The sequence below is a fragment of the Toxotes jaculatrix genome, chromosome 22 (assembly GCF_017976425.1).
Source record: "Toxotes jaculatrix isolate fToxJac2 chromosome 22, fToxJac2.pri, whole genome shotgun sequence".
Classification (NCBI taxonomy): domain Eukaryota; kingdom Metazoa; phylum Chordata; class Actinopteri; family Toxotidae; genus Toxotes; species Toxotes jaculatrix.
In genome coordinates, this window is record NC_054415.1 from 14340740 (window position 1) to 14355855 (window position 15116).

The following is a 15116-nucleotide window of genomic DNA, read 5'->3' on the forward strand; positions in this document are numbered from 1 at the left end:
AAAGCAAATTATCAGCATAATTAGACCACAGTTATGACTGTAATTGGACCATAATTGCTCTGCAAGGCAATCAACTCCCATTCAAGATTGCTGAAAGTAAAAATGGCAAGGTTTATAGTTATTTTTTTAAAAATATTTTTCTGAATGTCTATTAGTCAGATCTACTGAGAAGTACCTTTGGTAACAGCACTGGTTAGGACATCATCTGCTGCAACAAATATTATGGTGCTGACCTCTGTGCTGCTCAGCACAGTGATCTGTCCATTTGCTGATCTGTAAATCCAATAATGGGGAAAAGCCAATGACACATATTCACATACCCTGCACTTATGTGCTTCTGCTTCTGCACATAAGTACAAAAATTAGCGAGTCTTTCAACTGAAAACAGACATTATTCTGTTGGTTTGTCAGTTTTTATTGAAATAATTCTCCGAGGTTCCCTGCTATCTTTAGGCTCTGTGGAAAAACCCCTCAGCTAGTGTTTCCGGATTTGTTTTGGGGCCACTGCCAAGCCACAAGTTTAGGATTCCCTGTGCGTTCGCCCTCTATCTTTGGCAATGATTCATGGCTCTTAGCTCACAGACTGCTGTGGTACGACTAAAACAGATTGTGATATGCCAGCTTACGTGAAGGGGCAGGGTGTCGGTAAAGTGTGTGAGAGAGTGAAAACAATAGAACCACAGCAGAGTAGATATAATTCTACTCTGTCATCTATAATTAGTGTTTGGTATGGATATGGAAAATAACCTAAGGAATATTTAGACAATAAAAGACATCAGCATGCGAACATGAACATAATGACAATGACATTGATGTCTAGCAGGTATAATGCACTGCTGGTGATGCTAGAGGAAAAGTGATTGAAGGGATCACCAGAATGATTAGAATTCATCTTGTGGGGAAGATGAATGTCTGTACCAAATCTGATGGTAATCCATGCAGAAGTCATTTCATTCAAAAAACAAAATATAGCCACATATTCACAAGGGCAGCCGCAAATAGAGGGCAGATCGTCCAAAGAGAAGCATATGCTGCCCTGAGAGAGCCTCTCTGGAGAAAAGCATCAGCTAAATACCAAAGAGCTAACTACAGGCCCAGAGACAGGATAGGACACTTCATGTATCCCAGAAGGAAAATCAGTTGGATAACACACATCAGAGACAATAAAATAAGTGTAAACACAGACAAAAAAAAAAAGAATCATTCAGAAAAATGTGTTGACTTCTCACATATTGCTACAGAACATTCCCTGGTATTGCAGGCCTTTCCTGTTATTTCCCCACCTCAGCTGTGCGGCGGCTGCTGCTCCAGGCTGAGTCATGGGCTGATTACCAAAGCTGGGTTTGAGAAAGAGTGGAAGGCATCTGTCTCAGCGTGGCGGGTACTTGAGCGCAGAGGCTGGATGAAGTGTGTGTGTGTGTGTGTGCTGGCTGGAGCCAAGAGGCTATTGGAGCACTGGAGCGTTACATTAGCAGAATGACTGATGGGAGGATTTAGCGACCATCTCGCTGTCAGAATGTCCTCCTGTCTTCTGTATGATATTATGCACTATTTGTCCCAGAAGAGTCTCTTTCCTTCCTGCTACCTTTCCTCTACTGTAAAACTCAAAACGGAACACTGTAACCTTCAAGAATGAGGTTAGACTGCATTAGTTTTAGTTGGGTGTTGCTAATAAATTGTCAAATGAGTGCGGTTTTCTCAAGAAATGTTTAATGTGAGTAATAAAGGTTTTATAAGGGGCTGTATTGAGTGTATCAAATAGCATTCAAGGAGCTTTAGGAGCATTATAATGGTTTGAACCTCAATAAAATAGAACACCACCTGCAGACAACCTGCAGTATTTTCACTTCATCCGCACAGTATTTCTTTGTGCTGGTTCTCAGTACAATGCAATCTCAGCCCGCTCTTACTCCCTAGAATCATCTGAATCCCTAAACCCCATTGTATTCCACCACTAGTCTGTGGATTTGGTGCTTTGAACCCGAAACAGCCTTTCCATGTCCCCCGTGAGGCGTTTTTGGCACCGTTTCAGAGCTCCTGTCGGTTTGAATGAGATTGCCCTTTCTCATGATCAAATTACTCGCCTAAGCACAGTGGATAAAGGCAAGCCTGGGTAAATCAAATTATGTATTTCTAACCTTTATTTATCCAGGAAAAAGTGAGTAGACATACTTTTTTTTTTTTTCACCACAGCTTTGTTTCACAAATTGACCATTAAATCTAAAGTCATCTACTCGAGGCCACTGAGTTGAGGCTGTTATTATTTGGTACCAAAGAAAAATACTGTATATGTTAGACGGCAGTAAAGTTATGCTAACTCTCACCCTGAGAGCTGTGTTGCCTTTGGATTGGCTCAGTTATCAAGGTACACATCTGCAAGGTCTGCGAGCTTCTCTAATCCCAACACAGTCAGTTTAGCACAGATTTGGTTATGACGTAAAATTCATGTCTGTTTAATGAGGCAGCTTGTTTTTCTTCAAACAATCATTGGATCTGTCAGGTCATAATACTGTCAGCCCAGGTTTTAATGCTGCTTCTGTCTCAAGTAACCTCTCTGCTTCTGTAGCTCCCAATAGCTTGATCAGGTGTAATCTCAGGTGGGGCCACGAGGCTCACACCAGTAAAATATCTACACAAAACAGCAATCAGCCTAAGTGGCTGCCCGCCTTAATCTTAAAAGCATGTTTAGAGCAACCACGATCTCCCCGAGAGCGTAGAGTGTAATTAACAGGTGGTCACACTTGATCATGAACTCACACAGGTGATGTGGACAGACAGGTATGTTGCTTTTGTGTGCCTCACGTTCGGACCTGTGTTAGCTCCACAGTACGTATATAAATGCAGTTCTGTGAATCAAAGTGGAGCTGGAATTATTCACCATCACTCAGTGACCTGTTTCCCTTTCCAGTCAGTAGAAAGAGGGTGAATGTGGATGCGCACTGATTAAATTTTCACACTGCGATTCTTATGACCAAAAATATCACTGCACACTGTATCATCATGAAATTTATCACCTCTTTCTTTCCTTAAATACCACTGTCCCTGCTGAAATGACTTTACCTTTGCCTTTTTTAAAATCAGACCTAAGAAAACTGTATATGTGTCTTTTTCCTGTGCGTCACATACATGTGCCACATCACTGCTTTGATCTGTCATGCTGTTTTGTTAGGAAAAACAGCTTCCTGTTGATCTGTAGAGATGAAAGATGTTTTCATATCTGAGTGTACTAACATCGAAGCAGGGAGGTGTTAACTCGATTTGAAAAGATAAGGTGATATAAACTGCATTAACAGGCAAGACATACCTGCTCTGAACCTGCCCTGTAAAATCCCAGCCTAAGTATACAAGAGGCATGAATTCCTGGGAATTCATAGCAGGTACAACAACAGGTATGCTCAGTGATGCACCGTTGAGTAACTCCCCATCTGGTCCAGTGGAGCGGATAAGTGGCAGCCAGCAGAAACTTTCCCTGGACAGATAAAGGTTAAAAAACAGTGTCATGCTCCACCATTTCTATAGGGAAAAGAAGTTGAGGGCTGACAGGAGAAAAAAAAAAAAAAAGATAAACTGAAGGAATGAATTTTTCAGCACTCTCTTGGGAAGGGAGCTGACAGACTGGCTTATCCTCTGTTCTCCCCCTGCTTGCACTAGAAACAGGCTGTTTATTAAAACCCTGGAGCTACAACACCTTTGTTTGGGTGGTAAAAAGGCAGTAGGGGGGCGGAGAGCAGGTTTCTGCTGTGTGAGTATACTGTGGCAGAAATGAGAAAAATCCTTTGTTGGGCTTCTGTATGGTTAAAAAGCCAGTACAGCCTGTTTGTTCTGAAATGCGATAGATGAGTAGGCATGATTTTGCAAATAAGTCCAATCTTGCAAACTACCCATCCCACATGAGGTCAAAGGGCACTTTGAAAAACTCAGTGCTATTCCAAGCCAAAAAAAATAACTGATTTCAAAACAACTCCAAGGTTTAGAGGACTAAATTTTGGACTCTCTGTACACTCAGAACCTACAAATGATTAAATGAAAGAAATGAAACACATACATTGTGAAATTGTCCCGCTGTGGTAACACATTGCTTTTCCCTTCTGACAGATATGCAGTTGTCAGCGCAGCGCTGACAGGCCTGACTCTGGTTTAACACGACCATGGAGTCCTCTTCTGAGTCCCAACAGGAGCCCGAGAAAACTTTGGTGAGTCAGCACACTGGCATATGTAGGTACGGCTGCACCTGAACATGCATATGAAGAAAGTCATTCCCAAACAAGAGTCTAACCTGCTGCTTCAACATGGGAACTGAACAAAAAGGGAATAAATCAAAAAACATTTTGGTGCTTTTAAAGAACTGCTATGTTTTTAAAGACTCTGGCTGATGAACTCTACCTGTACTGTATAGGAAGAACATACACTATATTCTGTAGGCTCCACTTAAGATAAGCAAGTAATCTTGAATCCACCCACCCTGCCTCGTTATCTCTTAATTGCCTGCAATAGTTGGTGGTGGTCTTCTTTTAACCTCCACATAGTCTTGAGTCGGATAGGGTTCCTGTTTCCTGCTGGCATCAGTGACAGGGTTGGGATGTTTGGTCCACGAGGACACTCTCTGAACCTTAATGATTAGCTTAACCTGCCACAGGCTTGTCAGGCTGGCTGTGGCAGACACTGCACTTTGCTGCATGTAATTAAACTCCTGTCAGGGCGTGTGTGCCAGTAGATAGACACGACAGCTACAGTCGCTTTGGCTGCAGAAGATTAAAGGTCACACAGAGTTGTGTTCCTCTTTCTCAGGAACAGAAATGGTGATGAAACAGGCCACTGACAATGAAAAAGAAACAGCCACAGTACAATGTGGAGTTATTGACACTTCCTGTTTTGTGTTAGAGTAAGGATTTTATTTATGTGGACTCTAAATATCAGTGGACCAACTACAGAACCTTGTTCTAACCCCTTAGTTATTACAAGGGAGGTCAGTCTGAGACCATCAGCACAGATTAGCCTCCTCACTGATTATCTCAAACAGGAATGTCTACATATTCTAATGTGACTTCCACACACACATATTCACACAGCCACATGTAAAATACCAGTTCCCTCCTCTCAGATCCCAGGACTGTCATTCTGGCCTTTCATTTCACCTTAACCATAATCCTCAGGAGCCATTTTTGCAGTGAGTGGGAGGGCAATTATAATAGCTGATAACTGGGTTGATAACAGTGCTGGCCATTGCTCCCACAGGCCTCCGCACACAACGACACACAACTGGATTGTATGGGAGCAGAGCTAATAGCCCTTTCCTACGTCTTTGACTTGAGCTTAGAGTGGGAGTGAGTTTTAATAACACGCAATCTCTGTTATTAGTTCAAGCTAATTTCTCAGCCCGCCTTCACTGGAGCCTATTTTAGTGGCTGCATAATGAAACTGCTGATGCATAAATTAGTTTGAAAGCCACATTGGTGTATTTACTGTTTCTTTTGAATGTTTCCTTTTGGATTGAATTGAATTTGATGAATGTGTACCTCTCCCGCTCGATTTAGCAATAAACCTCCTCTGTGGAGGCTCCGGGGCAGTGTGTTATCACTTGATCACACATTATGTACGACTGCAGTGCCAAGATGGTGTGAGACTTAGACTGTGGGACGTATTGTGTTGCTGGCATATACCGCTGTTTGCTGAAAGGGCCCGTTGGAAGAGAGGATGGCTCCCAACACGAGATGAAAGGCTCTGGGAAGCACGCCAGGTGTCTGCCACTTCTCCCCTCGCTCTGACATCCTCACAGTCAGGAGACGCTTCAGGAAGGTTTATGGCAGCCAGCCCCCCCGTCCTGTTTCAAACATCCACCACCATTCAGTCTGCTGTCATTTGCATTGTACATACTGTAATGAAAGCACTGGTGACCTGCTGTTCAGAATAGGCAGCAGTGAAAAGGCACATAGACAACCATTATGCACTTAAACAATGGCTCTGAGGTAGCTTAGAGGTAAGGGAAGAGGATCTGTGACCAGGAGAGCACTAACTGAGGGGATTTCAGCCGCTGAAATGGATGAGAAAAAAAAAAAACTTTTAGACTTGGTGGCTGTTGAATGGCCCTTTTGCAAGACATTTTACCGCCATATGTTCCAGAGGAGCTCTGCAGTTGCACACAGTAAGAGACAGGCTTTGCTGGGAATTTCCCAAACGTAAATACGAAAAGATATGAGCTCAATTCTGTTTTTCTCAGGAACAAGATTGTTATCCATTCCCATCTGGTGCAGCTACTCCACATGCTAACCCCAGCAACTCTTCTCGCAACGCTGATCAGTCCTCTACAAATAACCAGCACACTGCATCTTATGTAACTTGACCTGAGTCTGAAAGAAAATTAGAAACTAGAGGAGGATTCTGGCCTAAGTGTGCAGTTCTTCTTGTTTACTGCCCATAAACACCCTTTATCGACAGTCTGCGGAGGCCAAGATTACTTTAATAATAAAAATCGACAAATGGTGTAAATCCTTAATGGATTCTTTTCATGCGTGACAGGAAGCCCTCTGCTGCTCAATGAATCAGCAACGTGAGCATCTAAACTGATATGAAAGATTGCTGAGGTACTTTTTAGCACACGTTAGCAGCGTGGCCCCTGGGACGGCAGTGTCGATCTGTTGGTCCACCACCTCCAACAACTTTTTGATGCATTGTCAGAAAATGTTTCCCATATGTTCTAACTTAATAACTTTTAGAAAGCATTTGCCCCTCACGCCCATTCAGAGAATGGGCATGAACTTGTTGCCTTCAGTGGGTTGCTGAATGCCCACATAATGATTTTGAAACTGATCATTTAGCTGTGGCTGGCTCTGATGTGCTGCTGACCACACCTCTTACTTATAATACAAAATGTCATGTGGCAGAATTACATTATAGTAAATTGAATCGTCTTCTGTGGAGAAGCTGGTGTCTGTTCCTCTACTATAATCATAATAATATAATCAAAGAATAATATAATAGTGGTACAGAATATGTCATCTGTAGTAAACCTATTGATGTTAGAGACTAATAACATCTGATGTAGTCAAACCTGTGCTGGAAAGCTATACCTGCTTTTGCCCGGATTACAACAACATAAAAAAAAGCACAAGCAAAAGAACAGTGTCCCAGAAATGCAAGATGCAATTCCTTTAGCCGTCCACATGTAGCTTTTAATATCACAGCATTGATTAATCTTTATTCTGCTGTTAAAAAAAGTCATTTCTAACTGGCAGAGTGAGGTACGGGGTCTTGGGTTTCAGACCTATAATGCCACATAATGTGACAGGAATAAGCTACGGGAGGCTGCAAGAAGCCAGAGGTGAAAATTGGCTCCAGGCTGCTCTCAAGAAGTGAGAAGCTGAGTTTGCATCATTTACTGTACATCGGCGGTCAGACTCGAGCGCTGTTGACAGAGCTGAGCTGACAGCCTGGGCTGATGAGACACATTCTCCCCACTAAAGTAAATGGGTTAAAGTAAACAGGAAAAGCAGGCTTATTCTCCACGGCTTTAGCTTGGCCTCAGATGTGGGAAAAACTGCAAGTCAAAGTTTGACAATATACACAAGTTTTGAAAAGACTTGACAAAGTGAACTTCAGATGATGTGGGGGAAGTTGCACATTTTAGCATTTTGGATTTAACTAAGTGCAGTGGAGAAACTGACTCCTGCCAAGATTTATTCAGTCCTTCCCAGGACAGAAAAATCAGTCTTTCAGCCGCACAGAGGTGGTGGGTGGGCTGTTGATTAGAGGGTGTTAATCAAGACAGTATGGATTTATTGACACGGTGAATGTCAGAGGTGTGGGCATGTAGCAACATGTAAAAATACATTTTTCTCTCTCTGTTTTTTTATCTGGAGTGAATTGATCAGTGCACAGTGAACTGACAGGCACACACACACACACACATCCAGGTCCTTTGGCTCAAGGAGGCTAATATACTGTGTGTGAGAGCATGAGCTGCAATTATGATGAAGTATATATACTGCTATCTTCAGTACTGAGCAGAGAGACGAGTGGCAGCCCTCCTCGCAATCATACCATGGCAACTACTGTACAAGTCCACTTTTACGAAAATACACTGGTACTTATATACAGCCCTATATATATGTATCCATAGCTAAAGTCACACCACCAATATCTTCTTTCCTTAGCTTTTTACATTGTTGTGACTGTTGAGCTGTTGTTTTCTGTGTTGACTTAAACAAGTCTGTCTGACTTTTGATACCAAAACAGTAGCATGTGTAGTCCTTGGCTAATTTAAGCAGTCCTGCTGGGTCCAGCTGCCAGCAATGCCGCCACGCAGTGGGTTAGAAATACATGTTCAGTGTTAATACTGTTTATATCTCTCAGGCATACTATCAAAGACAAATGGTAAAGGCACAGTTTGGTTCTTCTGCAGGGGAAGTTGTGAGTCACTAGAAAAGTGCATTTTGAACACAGTTTTAGAAAGCTCTGCTTCTGTCTTCTGGATTGCAGCATTTTCTCAAGAAAACACAACAAAAGCACGTTGACTGCACTTGCATCACTTACTGTTCAGGGTTTCTGTGCTGCTGCCACAGTAACTACCATAAATGGATGCTTTGTTTTTCCTTCTTCTTTGAGAAAACATTGTCAAAGTCACAGACTAAATCACACTCAGCAGGAGTTTCCTGCCTGCAGCTGAGGCCTTTCATCTAATTAAAATGGCCAGTGTTCCATTGCAAAGAAGCCTTCAGATTCTGAGTGCGATGGATGCTTTTTTTTTGTTTGTTCGGTTGATTCTGCCATTTCCAGACTCTTGAAGGGCTTGTCTTACTTCCACTGTCACTTCAGTTCAGTGGAAGGAACAGGCCATTTCTGTCAGGATGAAAATAATTTCTCTAATCGAAACTCATGTGAATCATAGTCATCTCTCTCAGCAGACTGGATGTGGACTCCTCCATCACAACTGTTCCTTTGTAAGGCCTCAAGAAATTGGCCAATTTCCTCTATTAGGACAGCGCATAAAGTTCGTGTACCACTTCTTCTGTAAAAGAGTGTTTTCAGAACTTGAATCAGCAGCTACTGTTGTCTGCTCCCAAAACTACTGACAGCATTTTAACTGGGTCAACATTTTGGAAAATGCACTTATACACAAGAAGCTTGATATCACTCTCATATCTATTCAAAGCTACAGCTAGCTTAGCTTAGCTTAGCGTAAAGACTGAAAACAGGGGTAAACTGCTAGCCTTCCTCTGTCTGGAGGTGACAAAATCTGTCAAAATTTGTACAAAACACGATGTTTAAATTGGCGTCATATAGAGGGTTGTGTGCCAGACACATTTCCAAAACATCAAAGTATTCCTTGAAAGAATTTACCTGGCAACAGACACATGCATATGTGTCTGCAAACAATAATTAAGTCAAAGCAGACAGTGCCTTGAAGTGCCTCGCCAAGAAGATGAGAAAACTAAACTGGTGACGTTGAGTTTTTCCCACTACGCTGGTGAACTACAGCAGGCTGCGGTCATGCAGGACCATTTCTGAGGGCAGCTGCTGCCCACTTTTCAACCTAACTGCAGAGCACACACAAAAATGCTGAAGTGTAAACACAGTAGACAGTCTCACCTTGCCTGAGGAGACTAAATGTGTTTGTAGATGAGACTCACATTGCAAACATTTGGCTGAGTGTTGTTTTGCAAATTATTTGCTCTTTTAGAAAATGAGACTAAAATCAAATTAGATCCAGTGCGTTGCTGCATCTAGAAACGACCTTTGGTTATTGCACCTGCCGCAGTGACAAACTCTTCACCGTGTTTATATGTTCCTTTGCGTGCGGCGTTGTGTCTTTCAATGGCCCCCGTTCTGTGGTGTGTGGAAAACAGTTGCACGAGTAAATGGAAACAGCAGCAGAGGAGAATGCATTAAAGCTTGAATTATTGGGCCCATAATAAGGTCGCAGGGGCGGCTGCGTCGTGCAGGCGTCCTCCTCTGGGGTGATTTTCCATGATGTCTGGGGAGATTGGCTCTGTGGCTTTGGTTTATTGGCGCAGAAGGGCCTCAGTCAACAAGAGCACGAGGAAGAGCCATGTGGTTACAGTAGCTGTGCTCGAGGGTGTACACGCAGCTCTGACTTGCACTTATAGCTGCTCCAGTACACTAGATTCTGACTGTGGCTTTAACTTCAACCCTTTACAAACAGCGACAGCCCACTTCCTTGTTTTTGTGGCTGTGTGGTGTTTTGCTGGTTGTGCGGTGTTGTGCAGATGAAATTCATCTGAGAAACACGATTAAAGGAGTTGCGTTGTAGTCCAAAATGCCTGATAGGGGGGGTTTATAGAGACAAAAAAGGAGATGAAGGAAAAGAGGGGATGAGATGGATGGATAGAGAGAGAGGGAGAGTGAGTGGGAAAATGAGGAGTACTTTGAGACCAGATAAAAGCACAGGAAGAATAAACAAATGCTGGTGATGTAACAAATTTACAGAGTAGGACAACAAGAAAATGACTGAATGCTCCGAGTGATGAGATGAGGAGAAAAGGAGCAGGAAAGAGTGATCATCAAAGAGAAAGAGGGAGAGGTTCAAATTCTCTCGCATGCTCATTCTCACTGCCTTTTCTCCTCCCTCAGTGTTTGGTGTGTGTGTGTGTGTGTGTGTGTGTGTGTGTGTGTGTGTGTGTGTGTGTGTGTGTGTGTGTGTGAGTGAGAGAGAGAGAGAGAGAGAGAGAGAGAGAGAGACGGGGCTGAGCTCAGTGGCTTGTCGTACCAGGTTTAGTCTGACCGAGCAGCGGTAGCAGCGACGAGCTCACCTCCCTCGGCTGAGTGACACACGGTATGCATTTGCTCTTTTTCTCTATGTGAACCTTTACACTGTGAAGCTGTCAGAACGGGAAGCAGAGGTGGGCGGATTAGACTGAGCTGAAATTGATCATTTGTCACTTTTTTTTTTTTTGTTCCACAACAAGATGTATGATTCTTGATATATTTAAAACCTGGCACTCAGGCTTATAAAGGAACTTCTTGCCATGTGGGGTTGTAATTAATGTCAGTTTTTTTAAGCTTTAGACTTTGTGATAAGGTTTCACACTTGAACACAGAGTCTACTGTGCTGTTTCCTCTCCAGCTTGTTGTTTGCTCAGTACGTTGTCACTGAATGAGGGCTGAACTCTCACTGCCACGCTTTGCTCAAGGGCTATGTGTACAGCTAACACAGATCATGCTGCCTCTATTAGCTCGGTAGAGAGAGAGAGTTGTACGGCTGCATGTTTGTTGCTTCAAGTGTCTTCACAGAGTTCCTTGCATATGTGTGCAAACAGGGAAGGCTGCTGTAGGCTGATAACCAAAGCACGGATCTAATCGAGGCTAATGACAGAGAGGGGAGGTCCGGGTCTGGTTGCTTGCAACCGAAAAAGGAGCCACATCGAGTACATTATAGAAACATGATAGCTCCTTAATGCAACACTCTCAGGTCCAATTAAAAACCCAATGGGGCTTACAACAAAAACACAATGGAGGGCTTTTATTTTCTATGTGGCCGTCACATAAATTAACAGCAAAAATGGCAATCAAGATTCTGAGGTGCCACCAAAATGTGTGACCATGTGCATTGCTCATTTGAATGAATTTGAATGAATATTAACCAGTTATCTGTTGCTGTGGTGCAGTTTTCCAGGAATGGGTTGTGTTTTTGTTTTCCATATTTTTCCTCCACAAAAAGAGGCTCTGCAGGAGTCTTGGCTGCAGCTCAGGGATGAAGGCAGCTGGGCTGAAGTGAGTGTAATCAGATTTATAGTACTAGCTAGCAAAGGCCTGTGCTCATTCATTCTGAGCGGCTGCTGGAGTCTGGAGATTGACCTGATGCTGCTTCCTACAACTAGGGAAACATTTTTGAACCAGTATTTAAATGGTATTTCACAGCGGTCTGAGGTGACTCTTCAGTTTAGACCACCAAAACACTTTCTGTAATCATATAAAGTATGATAATGTTCTCTGTTTGGAAAGGTGGCCTATCTGTGCCATATTTGTATCTGTCCTGTTGTTATTTTGAGTTCATTCTGAAGCAGCTGTTAGCAGTGGTTTCTAGGAAGAGGTAAAGTCTGTGCTGTGTCTCTTACAGAAATATGTGCACTAAGATGCAGCCTGTTCACCTGCATATATCTCATCCGAGGCCTGTTGCCATTTTTCAGTTGCTATTTTTCTGGCTCGCATGGGAAGCTAACTGCCCCCAGTGAGGACACCACCAGTCGTACTTGAAATGAAATGTGGACAGTGAATTAGATGAACCAGTGTGAATTAATATATAATTTGTAATTTAAATAGAATGATGTGTGTCCAGTTTAAACCTCCTACTCCCCTAACAAGAAAGAAATCCAGCTGTGATCAGCCAGCAGCCTGGTTTCGTCGTTGTTGAGCCAGCCCTTGGTGGCGCTTTGAGGTTTTAAATTTCAGATGGCTAATGGCCTACCTCACAGCTTTACCATGCTGAGACTGGCTCCCACTTTGGCTGCCCATACTAAGAATGTATTAACTCACACTGTTTCTAAGTTCTGTGAATGAAATGAAAATTAGCAAAGCAGCATTTGACCTCATTATTCTTTAGCTGGACTGCAGAACCTAACCTCAGTCTTCCCTCATAATTATTTTAGATCACCAATAATGCCTCATAGGAACATTTAATGTCCCCTCTATGCTGTCCCTGAATCCTGAGGCCCCCCTGCAGCAGTGAAACCGAGACTCCGCTCTGTGTGAGGCCCTATGACCCACCTAGAGACCCCCCCACGTCCCCTGTTCTGAACGTGACGTGTTGTAATGCTGGTGTGTAATGAAATTCTCTGTGTGAGTTCGAGTGTTGAGCAGAAGCCGCCCCCCCATCTCCCTGCTCTGTTCTCATGAAAGATAAAACCTGGACAAGATATGATTGTACAAACTGTGGTAGATCCTAAAACCAACAGGATCCCCCCCCCCCCCCCCCCCCCCCCCCCACACACACACACACACCACAACCACCTGTTTGCTTTACTGTCAGAATTTGCTCTGCTCTCTTATATCTCTATAGATTTCCTGTCTGACCATACAAGGCTTCTGATTTCCTTTCTGTCTTCCTCCAGCCTTATCTGTGGAAGAAGTTAAACACTCTATATTCAACTGAATTTCAGCATTTTAAGCACATTTGGGTGTGCTGTAGCAATTAAACCTGTTTCTTTCAAACTCACAGGGCTGCAGTGTCTATAGAGAGTCATCCAGAATAGTCACGTATGCTCAGTATGAGTCCTCACCTAAGAATTGAACATATATTGCACTCATCATATGTTATTTGCAAGAATTCTGAAGAACGTGGTGCTGTACCAGAAAATGTACCATTCTGTCATGTAGTAACAGTGAATCTGAAGGACTGCCTTTTGGGACTTAGTTAAAGCCTCATTAAAATCACTTAGAGCAGCTTGCTGTGTTCTCCTCATCTAGAAAGCACTACTTTAAAAATCATGTTTGTAGCTATTAGCTGTTAAGTGTTTCAGTTTATTAAAAAGGTTGTTCTGGTACATGTTGTTCTCTGTGGACAGTATTTTTATTTCATGACTTGAGGTTGAAGACAGGGAGTCACTGAGCCAACTGAATCTTTCCCAGTGCAGATTTGTTCTTAAAGTGTAAAGAATTATACACGTTGTCAAGTTGGAGCTTCTCGAATATTTGCTGCTTCTCTTTGTCATGTATAATCATAAGCTGAATACCTTTGGGGGTCAGACAAAGGAAGGAATTTGAAGATGTTACCTTGGATTCTGTGAAGTTGTGATTTTTCACTTTTTTTTTTTTTTTTGACATTTCATACAACAGTCAGTGACAGAAGCAACACAAGGACTAACATCAACAACAATCTATTTCAGCTCCTCGATGATAGAGCCATGTTCTCCACACCTGTTCTGAGCAGAGTTAGCTATAATAGTTAGCTGTTGTTTCCCAGCAGTCACTGCACATCCATCATATTCCTCCCAAACCTTAATCTCTGTTGATTTGGAATCTAAGGCCAAACCAGAGGAATAAACGGCAGTAGCTTGTTCAGAGGTTTACATATATGTACGGACGTGCTGAAAAACTACAGAAGGGATGAGACACGTAGTCAGTCCTGCTCAATGTCTCTGTGATCTCAACAGTGACCAGGAAGAAAATGGGACCTCTCACCTGCTCTGCATGTGCCTGATTACTTCTTGTCTATCGACCCAGAAACCTGAAAACATAAAACACTTCTAAGACGAAATCGCTCTTTCCTTCCTGCCAACTTTTGAAATTCCTGAATACTTTGGCTCTCACAGTAAATAGTAGTTATTACCTTGGCTCTAGTATTACTTTGGACTCCATCTTGGTGAATGGAGTCAGCTCCAGTCACACTTTCTGGGCTTATGTGATTAGACATTTTATTTATGGTGCCTGTTGCAATTCCGCCGTAGTTGTAAATCAGCCACCGTATGGGCAGCACCCAAGATCTGCACCACACACTGTGGCTTTCTGCCTGCCTGAACTCAGGCTTTGGCCATGTACCCACCTCGTGCTGACTGATATGTCAGTTCTTTTGATGGATAAAACCACTCTGACAGTACCACATGCTGGCTCACGCTCAGAGTTTTCACACTCATCTAGTGCTGCAGAGGAGGATTCTTGGGGTTTTGTGGATGCTGTGATGTGTTAGCTGGACAAATACTGTAGAAATGGCTGCAAAATGTGCTGTTGCACGGAGGAGGGTTGCTGTATCATTACTTTTAACATTAACGTGTGTTGTATTACTCCAGTTTCCTAATGAATATGGTTGCTTTTTCCATATTCTGTGACTCTTAAATGTAAACTATGGAACAAAAGGAAAGTATGCCGACCAAACAGAATCATATTTCTTTATGTATACCATCAAAACATGACATTAGCTTTCAGTTAACTGGTTGTTACCTGAACTCAGGTCACTTTAATCCCAATGCTTACTGTAGGCTGCTCTCCTGTTTTTCCACAAACCTAAAGATGAGTATGAATGTTTCCCTGTTGCTGTCCTGCTACCAGCTGAAGCTCGTGTGTTGATGATGTCAGGAGCTTTCAATTAATGCATCCTATTACAAGGACTATTCACTCGTCTGGGATCACTCTCCCTTTTAGAAACCCAGTCCTTCAAGTAAGAGTTG

The 15116-nt window shown here is 42.8% G+C and overlaps 1 protein-coding gene across 5 annotated transcripts in view; it reads left to right on the forward strand.

Moving 5' to 3' along the window:
• osbpl8 (oxysterol binding protein-like 8) overlaps positions 1–15116 on the forward strand; it is a 68030-nt gene that overhangs the window by 11264 nt on the left and 41650 nt on the right. For 3 of the 5 annotated variants that reach the window (XM_041029940.1, XM_041029941.1, XM_041029942.1), the window contains exon 2: positions 4096–4193. In XM_041029940.1, coding sequence (XP_040885874.1) covers positions 4149–4193 — 45 coding nt within the window. In that variant the 5' untranslated portion in view covers positions 4096–4148. Of the gene's footprint in view, positions 1–4095; positions 4194–10693; positions 10790–15116 lie in introns of those variants that run through there. The other 2 variants (XM_041029943.1, XM_041029944.1) reach the window with 2 other exon arrangements.